This window comes from Vulpes vulpes, chromosome 10, assembly GCF_048418805.1.
Source record: "Vulpes vulpes isolate BD-2025 chromosome 10, VulVul3, whole genome shotgun sequence".
In the NCBI taxonomy this organism is placed as follows: domain Eukaryota; kingdom Metazoa; phylum Chordata; class Mammalia; order Carnivora; family Canidae; genus Vulpes; species Vulpes vulpes.
This window is the reverse complement of record NC_132789.1, coordinates 54,409,871-54,425,863: the sequence shown is the minus strand read 5'-3', so window position 1 is coordinate 54,425,863 and position 15,993 is coordinate 54,409,871. Positions and strand designations below refer to the sequence as shown.

General features: G+C 49.8%; 2 protein-coding genes across 18 annotated transcripts in view; both read left to right on the top strand.

Moving 5' to 3' along the window:
- Window positions 1-8,816, top strand: part of KDM4A (lysine demethylase 4A) — a 48,434-nt gene extending 39,618 nt beyond the window's left edge. For all 11 annotated transcript variants that reach the window (XM_025992032.2, XM_072724222.1, XM_025992031.2 and 8 more), the window contains exons 17-22: window positions 412-520; window positions 843-1,028; window positions 4,245-4,415; window positions 6,829-6,948; window positions 7,236-7,328; window positions 7,460-8,816. In XM_025992032.2, the coding sequence (XP_025847817.1) occupies window positions 412-520; window positions 843-1,028; window positions 4,245-4,415; window positions 6,829-6,948; window positions 7,236-7,328; window positions 7,460-7,600 (820 nt within the window). In that variant the 3' untranslated portion in view covers window positions 7,601-8,816. The remainder of the gene's footprint in view (window positions 1-411; window positions 521-842; window positions 1,029-4,244; window positions 4,416-6,828; window positions 6,949-7,235; window positions 7,329-7,459) is intronic.
- A 1,762-nt stretch (window positions 8,817-10,578) lies between these two features.
- Window positions 10,579-15,993, top strand: part of ST3GAL3 (ST3 beta-galactoside alpha-2,3-sialyltransferase 3) — a 198,327-nt gene continuing 192,912 nt past the window's right edge. For 4 of the 7 annotated variants that reach the window (XM_072724231.1, XM_072724228.1, XM_072724234.1 and 1 more), the window contains exon 1: window positions 10,631-10,770. The gene's annotated coding sequence lies outside the window, so the exon portion shown is untranslated. Of the gene's footprint in view, window positions 10,771-15,993 lie in introns of all 7 variants that reach the window. The other 3 variants (XM_072724229.1, XM_072724227.1, XM_072724232.1) reach the window with 1 other exon arrangement.

The following is a 15,993-nucleotide window of genomic DNA, read 5'->3' as shown; positions in this document are numbered from 1 at the left end:
GGACAGATGGAGACATTTTGAGGAAGCACCCAGCTTCTGTGGTAAAAGAGGTCTATATAGAGCTCTCTGATTTATTCTCACTTCCTGAAACCTACCCCTTTCAATCAGCTGTGTTTCTGCTCATTTTGCAAGAGATTTTATATGAGTTTGTGGTGTAGGAAGTACAACCCTGTGCTAATGCAGGGCCGTATAGTAGGGACCCATTTCTGTATGCAGTGTGAACACTCCTGGTTCTTACCTTGCCAAGTCCCTGGACCTTGCAGGTGGAAGGAAGAGGCCATGTTTGGCTAGGGAGGGAGCACTGTGTCCGCCCCCCCCCCCCCCCCCCCGGCCCCGAATTGATAGATTTGATGAAAGGGCAACAGGGCCTTACAGCCAGAGGTGACTGAGGTAGCCTTTGCCTTTTGGCAGGTGGGTCCACGTCTCATGTGCTGTGGCAATTTTGGAAGCAAGGTTTGTCAACATTGCCGAAAGAAGTCCAGTGGATGTGAGCAAAATTCCCTTGCCCCGCTTCAAACTGGTAAGGAAGAGGAAATGGGCTTGGGGACTCTCTATGTCATTGCCCCATTTACACGTCTCTGGGTGGAGGAGAACATAACGTTTTTGAGGCCCAGTGGTCATCTTTTACCCTTGGTTTTGTTCAAGGTTTGTGAGGCACCATATGGTTAAAACTACTTACTGAGGACACATGTATTCAGATAGGAGGTTGAAAGAGGTGTATGTACCCTTTTGTTTCAGGAAGAAGGTTGCTGGTTTGGCTGTGTGCATTTGGGCAGGGGAAGAGTGGAGGAGACTGCAGTGGTAGCTGCTGGAATCACTGGCTTGCTTCCCTTGTGTTGTAGAAATGTGTCTTCTGCAAGAAGCGGAGGAAAAGAACCGCTGGTTGCTGTGTGCAGTGTTCTCACGGCCGTTGCCCAACTGCCTTCCATGTGAGCTGTGCCCAGGCTGCTGGGGTGATGATGCAGCCCGATGACTGGCCTTTTGTTGTCTTCATTACCTGCTTTCGACACAAGATCCCTAATCTGGAGGTGAGGGAGGATGCCATTCTAGAATCCTCTTGACAGTTTCTAGGGTCATTTTCTCTGCAGGCTATCCATTTATTGTGTCAGCAAGTATTCTTTCCAGAGTCCTGCTTTATGGAGAGTGCCAATGTGGAAGGGATGAAGAGGTGGCCCTCATCCATCTCTGCTCCCTGCCTTATACCTCCTAATCAGCATCAAACTGCTTGTGGTCGATTCTTTGTGATTATCTGTTTACTTGTTTGCCACCCATCCCTGAGGGGGCCCTAGCTTATTAACATGAGTGCCCCTCTTCCCTAACACGGTGTCTAGGATGTAGCAGGAGCTCTGCAGATAGTGTCAGCTGGTAGAGAGTGCTCGGAAGAGTTAACTGTTAACCACCATACAGTTGACTTTTGTGCTTCTCTAAATAGTGAAGCTTGGAGAAAATTACATGTCATCTTAGCTAGACAAGTTATGAAAGGGTTTGGGTAGAAGGTGGCAGTTGAATTGGGACTTAAACAATAAGTAGCAATTGTGAGAGGGAGGGCATTCAGGGCTTCAGAAGCAGAACGAGCAAGGCTCAGGAGAAGGCGCATGTGAGGCTGGTTGTGGGAATATGGTAGGTACTGAAAGATGAGTGGCGCCAGGCGGTTAAGGCCCTGGACTGCCCCATTTAGGAATTTGATCTCTCTCCCACTAGATGAGAACTTTTCAAAAATTGATTTTGAGCCATATTTCTTAACAGTTACTCTAGTGGTGGATTCAAAGGCTCGAAATTGAAATTTAAGGCAGGGGGACTAGTTAGTTTGGGATTAAAGTGAGGTCTGAAGTGAGAACATAGAGGGAGGTAGAGCTTTGGGGGTCACATCTAACCATGGGCTCCTATGACGGGTGGAATTGACAAGGATTGTTGATCGCCTTAGAGATTAACATGGGGAAAGTGTAAGGGAGAGTCTATTTAAGACGGCTCATGTTCTTCCCCTGAAAGATGGAAGGGATGCAAATTCGATGATGCTATTAACTGGCCGGAATTGATTCAGAGTAGGGCTGGTTCCCAGGTGGGGAGGGGGAGAAGTGAAGAGGATAGGACATTTGACATTGAGGTGATTGCTGGAGCACTCTGAGCTTCTAAAGGAGGCTGCTTTAACTATGAGGGTGAAGATTTGGATCTTAGCAGTCTTTAACAGGGTAGTTCAATCCAGTTGCCATTAGAAACTGGACTCTGGAGATTCCTAATATAAGGAGCAGATGGCAGAGCAGAAGCCAGCAAAAGTAGCTGAAAAAGTACAGATGGAAGCCACTGGAGGGGGATCAGGAGGTTGTGTGCTCTGGGGCCGGCAGGTCTGGCATAGTGCTCATTGGTGCCCACACTGAGGAGTTGCCATGGGGTCTTCTGGTCAGAAGCCAGACTCTAGTTGGGGGAGTTAGAGTCAAATAGGAGAGATGCTTATAAAGATGATGAATATGGTAGTGAAGAACACAATAGAGGGCTCCTCTAGAGGAGCACACCTGTCATTACCATTGGAGATTGTGGCATAGGGCTTGTTGGCTGACTGGATTCTTCTTTTTCATAAAGATTTTTGACTAAGCATGACAGGTGGGCAGGTGGGTTAGGAGCTCAGGAAGAGGGGAAAGTCTTTGTGAGAAAGAGACTGGAGGGGCGGTGCGTGAGGTGTAGTGCTGAGCCCCAAGGATCAGGGAAGCAGGAGTTTGCTTATGGAGCCAGGCCAGTACTACGGGGATTGTCCTCAGCACTCCAGATCCTTTTTTTTTTTTTTTTAAAGATTTTATTTATCTGTTTATTCATGAGAGATGCAGAGACACAGGCAGAGGGAGAAGCAGGCTCCTCACAGGGAGCCCGACATGGGACCCAATCCCAGGACCTGATCCTTGGACTCCAGGATCATGCCCTGGGCCAAAGGCAGGTGCTAAACCACTGAGCCACCCAGGCATCCCTAGCACTCCAGATCCTTAAATTGGCAGCTGTAGGCTGCTGACCCTGTGAGAACATGGGGTACTGTTGAGTATTTCTTTCATAATCTCTTCAAATACTTACTAAGCACCTATTACATCTTAGGCTCAGGTTTAGGCATTGGGAGTATACCAGTGACCCAGACCCAACCGTGCCTGTCCTTTTGCTCCATGCAGTTGGAAAACCCATTGAAACGTGTAAATGTACGGTATGTCAGACGGCCAGAGAGGCGGTGGATGAAAATGTAGCAGGATAAGGGGAATGGAAGAGGAATATTAAGGAAGTGTCAATAGGTTGACATTTGGATGTGAGGGGGCCAGTGTGCAGATGACTGAGGAATAGCATTTCAGGTAGAGGGAACAGCAGGGCAAAGACTCTGAGGTGGGGAATGTGTTTGGCACACATGTTCAGGGGACAGTAAGGGGGCCAGCGTGACAGAGTACAATGCTTGGGGGAACTTGGGGAGGAGTGGTTGGATCTAGTGCCACCAGATGCTCTGTGATCCATTTGCATCAGGGGTAAGTTCAGGATGAGAGGGTGGTGTGAGTGTCTCAGAGACTATAGGGCCCTTAGAATGGGAGCTCCTGGTCACATGCGGCTAAGGACATTCAGGGATCTTCAATCTTTGTGCTTTAGCCCTGAGTGTAGAGCTAGTGCTGAGATTAGCATGGTGCATTGTTTGGGGCCCTGGGCTCAGAGCCCCCACTGAGTGTCTTCCTTGATGTGTATCTAAGCTGTATGCATTCGTAGGTGCTATTTGGTCAGTTCCTGGCAACAATAGGGAAGTCACAAGAGTCTATTCTGGGAGATAGTATGGTAGAAGGACCCACTGTGGACTGGGAACTAGGGAGGTGCTACATTTTTTTTTTTTTTAATTTTTATTTATTTATGATAGTCATCACAGAGAGAGAGAGAGGCAGAGACATAGGCAGAAGGAGAAGCAGGCTCCATGCTCCGGGAGCCCGACGTGGGATTCGATCCTGGGTCTCCAGGATCGCGCCCTGGGCCAAAGGCAAGCGTTACACCGCTGCACCACCCAGGGATCCTGAGGTGCTACATTTATGAAGGGAAACATGCTGCTGGTTTCTTGTAGCCTCCCTGCTGGGATTTGAGTACCTGGAAATACCTTGTTCAGCTCCCACCCCCTAGTCTTTCTTGATTTTCCATTTCCATCGTCTTTCCCTGGGAAAGGAAAACCAGTTGGTCTTGGTCCACATTTTTCAGGCTTGTCAAATCATGTGGGAGTAACCCAAGCCTCTATTTTTTTCCAGCGTGCCAAGGGGGCCTTGCAGAGCATCACTGCAGGCCAGAAGGTCATTAGCAAGCACAAGAACGGGCGCTTCTACCAGTGTGAGGTGGTCAGGCTCACCACTGAGACCTTCTATGAAGTCAACTTTGATGATGGTTCCTTCAGTGACAATCTCTATCCTGAGGACATAGTGGTAATGTCTGCAAGGAGCTTCTTGGGCAGTTTGGGATGGGGGTGTTTCTGGGGCTGGCTGGCAGACTGACTGTGGGCCTGCCTGCCATTTCTAGCTGGGCCCACAGTCCCATCAGGCTTTCCCTGAACATAAAGAAGCATTTTGTACTGGTGTTTCTTTGTGAAGAAAACTGCGTGCTGCTAGGCTACCCTGCTTCCCCTAGACGCTCACAGGAATCCGTGTTTTCTTTTCTTTTTCCTTGATTTTATTTATTTATTCATTAGAGACACACAGAGACACAAACATAGGCAGAGGGAGAAGCAGGCTCCCTGTGGGGCGCTTGATGCAGGACTCGATTCCAGGGCCCCAGGATCACGAACTGAGCCAAAGGCAGGTGCTTAACCACTGAGCCATCCAGGTGCCCGGAATCCGTGTTTTCTGCAATATTTTGTAAATTTTTTTTTTTTTAATTTTTATTTATTTGTGATAGTCATACAGAGAGAGAGAAACAGGCAGAGACACAGGCAGAGGGAGAAGCAGGCTCCATGCACCGGGAGCCCGACGTGGGATTCGATCCCGGGTCTCCAGGATCGCGCCCTGGGCCAAAGGCAGGCGCCAAACCACTGCGCCACCCAGGGATCCCTTCTGCAATATTTTGAAGCCTGCTTCTATTTCAGTCAAACTACCCATGAAAGGTGTTCTAGTGCAGTAGAATCCGACCAGTGTGCCAATACCAGCTCCTTTGCTTAGTAGCTGTGTGATTTTGGAAGAATTATCCACCTTCTTTTCCTGTCATGCCCTCTTAGTGGATGTATGGAATTTGCTTTTGGTTCTTTACAGGTGAAGGCTTTGGGGCTGAGTAGACACTGCTTGGAGACATCCCTGGCCTGCTTATGTTATTGACACCTGACACACTGGAAGCTCTGCCTGGACCCACTTCTAGGTTTCCTGGCTCAGTATTCAGGACTTAGTTTGAGTTTCCCTTACTCTCACTCTGCCCTTTCCTAAGCACCAAAGTAGTGGATGAAGCCACTTCTGCCTTAAGGAATCCAGTAGTTCCCATCTTTATCCTGTATTAGCAATCTAGTTGCTAAAAGCACCTAACGTTAATTACAAGGTAGACTTGAGTCATAGTAAAGATGATATTAATAGTGTTTGTGGCAGCAGTAGAGGTATAATTTACTAAGCTTTTCTAGCACACCAGGCCCTGTACTAAATGCTTCATGTTAGGTGTCTCTGTCACTTCTGAGAAGCAAGCGGTGCTATCTCTAACTTCGATCCATGATCTCAGGACTCTGTTTTCTAAAAATTACTGAGGACCTCATAGAGTTTTTTTGTGGGTAATGTCTGCCTATGTTTACTGGAATTAAAATGGAGATTAATATAATCTGGGTTTTTAAAGATAACTTTTAAAATAAAATATTAGTGGGAAAAGGCCATTTTCTACATTTCTGCACATCTTTTTTTTTTTTCTAAGATTTTATTTATTTATAAATAACCTTTACACCCAACTTGGGGTTCAAACCCACGACCCTGAGATCAAGAGTCACACACTCCACCAACTGAGCCTGCCTGGTGCCCTCAGAAATATGTTTAAATTTGACAAAGCTTCAAGCTTATTGAAGCTTATTGTGGTGATACAACTTTTCTGACGTTCAGATTTTTCTAAAGGCTGAAGTTTTTTTATTGGCAGTACTGTCTTTTATTTTCCTTGAAGTGACAAGCTTATTTCATTCATTTCCGAGAAGATGTCTGCCAAAACCCAAGTCTGAATAACCATAGTTTGTCTGTCAGCCAGTTTTTCAAACAAAGCTAGTGCTCCATGATAAAAAGCAGCTCACAACTCGGTTCCACAATGCTTTCCCTCAAGACAACCATCCTCCTTCAGCCTGCAGTAGAAGTGTCCGTCTCCAAGTACTCACATGCATACTCCAGGACTGAGGTTTGACAAGTTAAGTTTTTCTGCTTCATCAAGAGACACTATTATGTGAAACCAGGCATTTTTCTCTTTTCCCTCAATTATAAGCTCCCGGTGGTGAAAAAATACAGCACAAAGAAAGAGGCTAATAATGTTTTAACGTTACTCAGAATTCGTCATTGTCTCCTGTCTCCTTGGGACAGGGCCTGTCCCTTGACCTTTAGCAGGACGGTTAAAGCAATGTGAGAAGGATTCTTGATCTTGGCACTATGTTTATTAAATTTACTCTATGTTTGCTCTGTCACCTCAGAGCAACAGGGGCAGAGAGATGGGGCTGACTTGGACTCAGCAGGCAGATCTCTAACTACTAGGGTATCTTTCAGCCCAGGGAGAGCCTGCCTGGCCTGTATGCCTGAGCAGGAATTTGTCCCAGTTCATTCTTCCCTAAGTAGGTGGTGGTAACCCCTGCACGCAGAGGGATCTTCCTTTCACTCTTCTCCCTTACTGTTCCCTCAGAGTCAGGACTGTCTCCAGTTGGGTCCTCCTGCTGAAGGAGAAGTGGTCCAAGTGAGATGGACAGATGGCCAAGTCTACGGAGCCAAATTTGTGGCCTCCCACCCCATCCAGATGTACCAGGTAGCCAGCCAAAGGTTTTTGTCGGGGGCTGGGGAGCACTTGATTAATTCAAATGTTTCCTCTTAGGCTGGAGGGGAATCTTTGCTCTTGGGAGAGCTCGGCGGTCAGTAATAACCTTTTAAGAGCTTGGGGCTGCTCTGTGTCTAGTCTGCCAGAGGTGGCTTCAGATTTGGCAGTCCTTCATTCAGTGTTCTGGATCCTTCCTGTGATGGCAGGAAATTGCCACTGTGCACAGTGGACCAGGGAGAAAGGGATCTGTTAGCCAAAGGTCTTTGTTTATTCGGTAGGTGGAGTTTGAGGATGGCTCACAGCTTGTGGTTAAGAGAGATGACGTGTACACGCTGGATGAAGAGCTTCCCAAGAGAGTCAAGTCTAGACTGGTGAGTGTGTTTTCTGTGTGTTCATGGTTCCGGTCTGGGAGGGAGGGAACAAGGCAAGGGTGTGTCCTTTTGTTCTTTCCCTGGGGTGGTTGGCCACAAAGTGCTCATTGGGCTTGCTTTTTCCTCTACAGTCTGTAGCCTCAGACATGCGCTTCAACGAGATTTTCACAGAGAAGGAAGTTAAGCAGGAAAAGAAACGGCAACGAGTGATCAACTCAAGATACCGGGAAGATTACATCGAGCCTGCACTATACCGAGCCATCATGGAGTAGGTGCTTCCAGGGGCCAACCGGTGCCCAGCCATCAAGGCGAGAGCACTGTGGGGTTCCACAGCACAGCGCAGACCCTTGGAACTCTGAAGGCTTTGAAAGTGAAGTTGTACAATGAAAAGGAATGGAATAACTGACCCCATTGTCTTCTCACACCCCCATCCCTGTCGCATTCCGCTGTAGTGAAAGGACAGCCTTCCTTGGACATGTGGCAGCAGCCACTGATCTCCCAGCTGAAGGGCTGTGCACTGAACTGCTGGGGCTGCCCTGGCCCCAGTCTGCAGCGGGGTTGACTGTACTGGCTGGGCTGGTTGCCCTGTTCCTGGCCTAGGACTTAGCTTCCTAACAATCACCTGCACCAACTAGGCAGAGGTGCTGGTGCTTCCTTCCTCCCCCCTTTTGTATTTATGTGTGTGTGTGTGCGTGCGCGCCTGCGTGTATATGTGTGTGTGTGTGTGTGTGTGTCCGTGTGCACATGTGTGGATGTTTGGTCTGGACCAGCTTCTGCCAGCCCTTGGCCTTTACTTCCTTCTTTGCCTGTCCAGGGCAAACAGAATGTGAAATTTGGCCCTCAGCTGAGCTGAGCAAAGGCTCCTGGGGGTTGGCTGGAGATAAGTATGGCATCTGTGTCCCTGGAACGGGCTCAAGGCAGGGCTGGCGAAGCTGCAGTGTTGAGATATTAGGGAGTTAATGCCACCTCTTTGTCCTATTTTGATGAAGAAGATAGGAGGTAACATGGGGCTGTGCCCGTATCACTCTAGGCACAGGACCTCTCTGGCACAGTATTAGGGTGCAGGTGGGGAGCACCTGAAGGGGGATCTTAATGATGGAAGCAGGCAGAGCCTGGTGGGTGATTCTGGCAACAGAAAATTGCAATCATGCAGGGGCTGGGAGGGTTAAGATGAACTGGGGCCACTGGAGACTGGGGGGCAGGTCTAGATATGCCCCTGGTCTGGGGGTGGGAGGGAGCTGATTTGGGGGTGGGGGTGGGACTGGGACTGGAGGGCAACGCTGAAGGGGTTAAACAGGTTTTTGCTCCTCATGAATTTGTTTGCCTGGGCCCAGGACTGGAGGGCTTCACACCTATACCCTTGTGTATACAAGAATCAGATTTATAATACTTCCCTGTTTTTTGTTACGTATGAACGCTATAAACCAAATTATTTTGAAAACTGGTGCATCACCTTGTCCTTAGCAATAAAATGTGTTGAGCAGAGGATTTGCTGTGTCTGCCCCACGGAGCCTGAATGGCCCAGGGTCAGGCTGGGGGTAGATCTAGTTATAAGCTCTGGGGCAGGGCCAGCTCTTTTAAGAACACCACTCGGGCAGGATCTAGGAAGCTGTCCTAAAGCGATGGGTTCCTTGTCAAGTCCTGGTCCTGTGGGCTGTGTGTTAGACCAGGCAGGGGGAGACCTGGGGAGCAGAGGCACTGGTGGCTATGAGCTCTTTGTTTTGCTTCCTTTGTCTTCCAGGGTAGGAAGGGAGGGGATTGAGGACCGGACCACTCTCCCAGTCAAACTGGGTTTGAGCTCTCACTTCATTATCTTCCTATCTTCATGGAGCTGGTCTAAGTCCACATCATCCATCATCTGTGTTTCGTACAAATTGTGGGGCTAGCATAAAGATGCTTTAAGAGCAAGGGACTCGACACCCCAGTGGGATCCAGTGGGGGCTTGAAGCTACTGTGAGCTGCCTGTTGTTGGTGAGAAACTTCCCTGGGGAAAATCTGTCCCTTTGCCTGGTGGGTTCCTGGGCTATTGGTGGTTGAGGATAGAGCAGCAGCAGGGCAGGGAGGGGCCAGTGACTAGGTGCAGGACTTGGGCAGCTGCTCCAGCTGACCCTTGGATGACCGGACACTTGTTTCATGGCCCTGTCCAGGTGCTAGAGAGGCTTGGTCATTTCAGCAACTCAATGCTTCTTTGTATCCCGGGGCTTTGGAGGTGGCTGCTACCTGGTGTCTGATTGTAGGAGAAAGAGAGAAGCGGCAGGTTTCAAAGATACTTTTCTCCTCCCTGGGGCCAAGAAAAGGAAGTTGACTTTTTTTGTCCAGCATCCAAGAGTTCATTTGGGAGATGCGACCAGGCTTAATGGATTGTTGAGCCCTGGGAGCGCATTTCCTTGATAAGCAGGACTGCTTCTCCAGACTTGGCAGGGTCCCAGGCCCTACTCCTCTGATGGACCCCACCATCCTGGTCCTTGCTGAAAGCCCTGCAGGGATGAGGTGCCTGGTCTAACTCCAGCAGAGTTCTTAACAGCCGGCTTTTTCTAGAAATACCGCCCTTTGCATTTTGGCCAAGTAATAACTGGGGAAACCGAAGTTTAAAGAGGCGATGAGATTTGCTTGCATCCCACGGAACAGGCCGTCGGTTTGCGTCCGTCCTCACCGCCTGCCTGCCCGTGCGGTCATGCCCAGGCCTTGGAAGCCGACTGCAGGGATGGGTTTTTGTAGGGGACAAACTGCGGCCGCTAAGGTGGTACCCCGGGTGGGCAACCGAGGCTCGCAGCCCCGTCCCTGCTATTGGCTCAGCTGCGGGAGCGAAGGGTGGGAGGGAGCTGGGACCTCGGGAGCTGCACAGGGCGGGGGTCCTGAGTCCGCGCTAGACGTGTCCGTCCCCCCGGTAGCAGGGAACCCCGTGCCCTCGGCCGCCGCAGGGTCGGGCCGGGTCGCCCAGCCCGTGGAGCTCCCCCCAAGCCCTGGGCCCCGGGGGGCCGTCGCCGGCGAGGACACGTGTCCCGAGGGGCTGGGTCGCGGCCGCGGGGCTCCTGCGGGGCGAGAGGCGGGGGAGGGGGTTGCTGCCGGCGGCCGAGCCCACTCGCAGCCCCGCAGCCCCGCGGCCCGGGTCCCGCGCCGATTGGGCCTCCGCGAGCCTGCGCCCGCCCACGGCCCGCAGCGCCGCTCCCCATTGGTCAGCGCGGCGCCCCGCCCGCCCCCCGCGCCCCGATTGGCCGGCGCCGCCCGACCCCCGGCGAGGGCGCCGAGGCGGAGAGCGGGATTGGTGGTCGCGCTCCGCCCGCCGCTGCGTCCCCACCATGGCGGCGCCCGTGCAGCCCACCGCGTCGTGGGCGCCCGCCGGGGTCCCCCGCGGCTGTGGCGGCCGCCCGCGCCCCGGCCTCCGCCTCCCCGCCCGCGCCGGCCCGGGCGCCGCCTCCCCGCTGCCTCCGTCTCCGCTGCGGTAAGGCCCGCGGTGCGCGCGGCTAACGGGGGCCGCCCCGCCCGCGCCGGGGACGGGGGGGGGGGGGTGGGCACGGCCCAGCTGCCCCGAGCCCTGGGGCCCGGCCCCGGCGACCTCAGCCCTCAGCCCGGAGGGGCCGCTGCGGCCGGGCCCGGGGAGGGCGCCTGCAGCCGGCTGCGGGACCCCGCGCGCTGCGCACCTGGCGCCCAGCAGGGCCGGCCGGGCCTCCGCCGGCGGAGCGGGAGTCGCAGCGCGCGGCCGCCCTGCTCGCCGCTCAGGCAGCCGCGCGCTCGGGTCCGGTCGCTGGGGCCCGCACGCTTGGCCTCCCGCTCCCCTCCCTCCGGCCCCCCCCGGCCCCCCCCCCATCCCCACTGTTGATTCCGGGGTCTTGCTTGCAAGGGGAGGCACCTCCGTGATGAGAGCAGGTTTGGGGAGGATGCTGTCCCACGAATATTTGGGATTTCTTCTTTACCGCTGCTCATTTTTAGGATGCCTCAGTCCACTTCATTTCTGTTTGCGTTTCCCTCCCGAGGAAAGAGTGAGACGCGTGAACTAAATCCTAGTACTTAATTGGGAGAGAGAGACAGGCCAACCAAAGCGGCTGTTATTTGGTAAAACAAAACAAAACAAAACAAAACAAAACCTGGGAACTTTTCTGTGGTCAGGGTTTGAGTTGTCTGTAGTGTAGCCGGTTGAAGGTAGAACACAAGCACTTACTAGGTTCCTGAAATTAAACGTGTCCTCGTGGAACATGAGGTTGTTTCAGAGTCACAGTCACCTTGGAACGATGATCGTGGAGCCGTCTGGTTTACCTGCAAGTCACAAGGATTGAAAGGAAGCTGGCACACCAACACGTATGACCAAATGGGTGTTTTCAGATCATCTCTTAAGGCGTCTCATCCTGAGATGAAAGATTCTTTACCCAAGGACATCTTGAAGTATGAAATGATGAGTCTCGCGGTTTTGCGTGTCTGAATGTGTAGTCGTGGTTTAATAAAAGTAGATTATTAAAGAGGGAATAAGACAGGCATGTTCTTAGAGTGACTGGCTTAGGATCATCAATAAAGTGCCTAATGAATACATACTGTGTGCAAGGCAGTGAAGAGTGTGGGCAACGGAAGACCCGTAACCTAAGAGTCCTGTTCTGATGAGCCCAGGAGATAGCTGTGGGACTAAAGGGCACACAGGAATCTGATAACCGATGATCTTGCCTCTAGGATTCCTCGACAGTAGGCATGAGGATCTGGGGAAAGGAGAAACCCAGGTGTTAGAGGAAGGGTTCACAGGGAAGCTGAGGCTTGCCTTGAGCAGTGACTCGGTAAGCCTGGGGGATGAAGAAGGGAAGAAATGAGAAAGTGAGGATGGCCAGTGGGGCAGGGGACAACCCGAAATGCTCATGAGTGATTCCTCTGGGTTCTTGTTAGAGAAACTGAGAGGTTAAAAAAAAGGTGGGTGGGTTGCATGTCTTTGTACTTTGGACAAAGTACTTTGTCTCGGGCAGGTGGTAGCATTTACTTCAGCTAGCCATTAGAAAAATATACAGTAGCACTTTATTTGTTCTTGTCGTTTTTCTGATTAATCTCAGCTGCATGGACTGACCATCCTTGGCGGCTGCCCAGGGATCAGCACCTCTTGCCTTCCTTCTCACCCTTTGTGTTCACTTGGCTGTAGGGCCTTGCTGATGGACTCCTGCATTTGCTTCTTTCCATTTCTACTGTATTCAGGTTTATATTGGATCATCGATACCATTCTGTTGAATTATTGTGGGAACCCCCCCCCCCAATTTTTTTTTTTCCTTTCCTCCCATCTATTCTGTGTACCTCTATCACTTCCAGATGTCTCCCTTCCCCAGTCAAGACTTTTAACAGTTCCCCACTGTCTGTTGAATTAAGCTCAGACCAGCCTGGCACAGACACTATGGGTAAGCTCATTGCTTTTCATCCCCTTAGGTTTTATGATTTTTTTTTTCCAGGTCAGTAGAACTATTTGCTTTTTGTGCTTTGCTGTTTGTGTTCCATACCTTTGCTTATGTTGCTTTTTCTATCTTAAATGACCCCCTTGAATCTTTAATTGTTGGTTCTTACCCATGTTTCAGGGCCATGTGATATGGAACTTCCTTCGTGAGACTTTCCTGTACTTTTCTTCCTGTCTAGATGGGACTTGTCTTTCCTTTAGACTGTTATAACACTAGAGTCTGCCTTTTTGGCACAGTTGTCAACATAAGACAGATTTTTCTGAGACATAGACTCAGGTCTTCTTCATCATCTTGCATAGTGTTTTGTACATAGTAGGTTCTTGACAGGTTTGTTTTATACTGAACATAGCTTTGAACCAAGATGGATGCAAAAAAAAAAAATTCTGTGTGTAAACAAAATGTTGATCATAAAGTCTGTAAAGAAAGTTACTTATGTGAGAGAATTCCTTACTAAGAGATCTGATGAGGGTTGCCTGGCTGGCTGAGTCAGTGGAGCATGTGACTCTTGATCTCTGGGTTGTGAGTTTGAGCCCTATATTGGATGTAGAAATTACTTAAAAATAAAATCTTAGAGGGATCCCTGGGTGGCGCAGCGGTTTGGCGCCTGCCTTTGGCCCAGGGCGCGATCCTGGAGACCCGGGATCGAATCCCACATCGGGCTCCCGGTGCATGGAGCCTGCTTCTCCCTCTGCCTGTGTCTCTGCCTCTCTCTCTCTCTGTGTGTGACTATCATAAATAAATAAAAATTTAAAATAAATAAATAAAATAAAATCTTAGAGAGAGAGAGAGAGAGATCTGATGATCTGATGTATTGATCCGGTTAGCTTGGATTAGGTTGCATTAACAAAAACCCATTAAGACTTAAGTGGCTTAACAGAACAAAATGATTTCTCATTCATGCCACATGGCCAGCGTGTGTGTGTGGGGAACTGTGTGCCTCACAGTCAGTCACTCAGGGACCCAGGCTTTTGGAAACTCTATCTGAATATAGTGTTTGCACGATCATTTTGATTGTGTGAAAGATGGTGGTCAGGGGGTATGGTTCCCAAATGGCACATGTCACTTGCGTTCATATTTCATCAGCTAAGGCAAATCACATGGCTATGCCTAACTTTAAAGAAGACCAGGGAATTGCACCTTAACGTGTGCCTAGAAAGCAAAGAGCCAGACCTAATTGGTACGCAGCAGGAAGGACTACTACATCTTTTATGAGTATCATAGTCCGTAAAAGATTGGAGATAACAAAATCAAAAGGCCTGCTAGAGATGAGCATGTTGACAGCAGCAAGAACTAGGAGCTCTAACTAGGCATGGGATGAGGGTGGATTGGCACTGTACATGCCCACAGGCCAGGGCTGCTGGTACAGGGGTTGTCTGGTGCACCCTAGTCCCAGCATAGTGACGCCTAAGGGCACCACTGTTTCACAGCACCCTCAATAATGAACATGGGAATGGTCCTGAAGCATCCAAAAAAAGCTCAAACATATTCAAGTTATTTAGCTGGGAAGAGTGAAATAACTCAAGGTACATTTTCCCTTGTATAATTAGGAAGGAATCTTAGTCTAACATTGGTTTAATTGGGTTTCCTTGAGGCCATCGAACTTTGGTATTCAGGGAAGAGATTTCACTTTTTATTTTTTTTAGATTTTATTTATATATTTGATAGAGGGATCAAGCAGGAGGAAGGGCAAAGAATCTCAAGCAGACTCTGCGGTAAGTGTGGAGCCTGACGTGGGGCTCTATCTTATTCTTTAATTTTTAAAAATTTTTAAAAGATTTTATTTATTCATGAGAGACCAGAGAGAGAGAGAGAGGGAGCGAGAGAGAGAGAGAGGCAGAGACACACACATTCAGAGGAAGAAGCAGGCTCCATGCAGGGACTCGATCCCAGGTCTCCAGGATCAGACCCTGGGCTGAAGGTGGCACTAAACTGCTGAGCCATCCAGGTTGCCCTGGGGCTCCATCTTCTGATCCCAAGATCATGATCTGAGGTGAAACCAAGAGTTGGATGCCTAACCGACTGAGCCACCCAGGAGCCCTGAGATTTCACTTTCAATAAGGAATAGAAGCCTAGACTGCTGGTTGGAGCGATGGTTCGGGAGACAAGATCTGGGTTGAAATCTTGTCTCTGCCACTAATTGTCTGCCATTGAGCAAGTGTCTTATTTTTGAGTCCAAGGTTATCAGTAAAATGCATAGGGTGTTTTCAACACATAGGGTGAATCAGAAGGGTTTGTTTACTGGTAAAGTGCTTTGCATAGTACCTGGTTCAGAGTAAGCACTCATGTTCATGAATGTGACCAGCAGCAGCAGCAGGATTTGAAAAAATGTTGAGAAACCCCAGGAATGTAAGTAGATGGGTTCCCTCAGATTTCCCTACTTTTTTTCCTTCCCAACTTTCTAATTTTCACATTTGTCATGTTTTATTTTACTTAGTCATGTGCATGTTTATATGTCCCCCATCACATGGGCCACTCCAGTCATCCCATGAATATTTACCGAACAGGTGCTGTGTGCAAGACACTGTGCTGGGTCATGGCATTGTAAATAAGAATGAGGTGTCCCTGGCCTTAATAAAGGAGCCTATAGTCTGGTAGGACAGAAGCCAGTAAGCCAGCAGTTAAAATACATGGTAACAAGGGCTGTGTTTGAGGGTCCCATGGGATCTCCTAAAAGGGGACCTGGTGTGGCTCTGGGAATACAAATAATGGTTATCCAGAGAAGTTCACACCTAACCTAAGTCTGGAAGAGTCACTAATTATAAGCTGGTTGCATGTGGGTTTGAAAGGCTTTCTGACAGGAAGCGATGGGTGTAATGGCCTAGAAACACAAGAGAGTGTGGCTGTGTCCTGAGGACACTTGAGTGGCAGGAGAGAAAAGGGAGCATGTGAAGGCTGCAGAAGGCAGCTTGCAAAGGCTTGTGAGCTCAGGAGTCAGAGCTTTATCCTGCAGATCATTAGGAGCCACTGAAGGATTTAAAGGTAGGAAATCAACTTTGGTTTTTTTTTTTTTTTTGGAAGATCACTGTGTGTAGAGGAAGCGGAGGAGTAAATACTCCATTTCCTTGCCACGGGAGGTTCTGAGGTTTGCAGCCATAGTTCTGTGCCTGCTACACAAGAGTCATAGAATGTTTATCTGTGGGGAGAGAGGAGCGTGGGGTGAGTGGGGGGAGGCACCAGTTAGACTAGGGCAGTGATGTGAGGGGTGGAGGCCAGGTCCACCCCTGAGGTGGATTTGAGCATCATATACA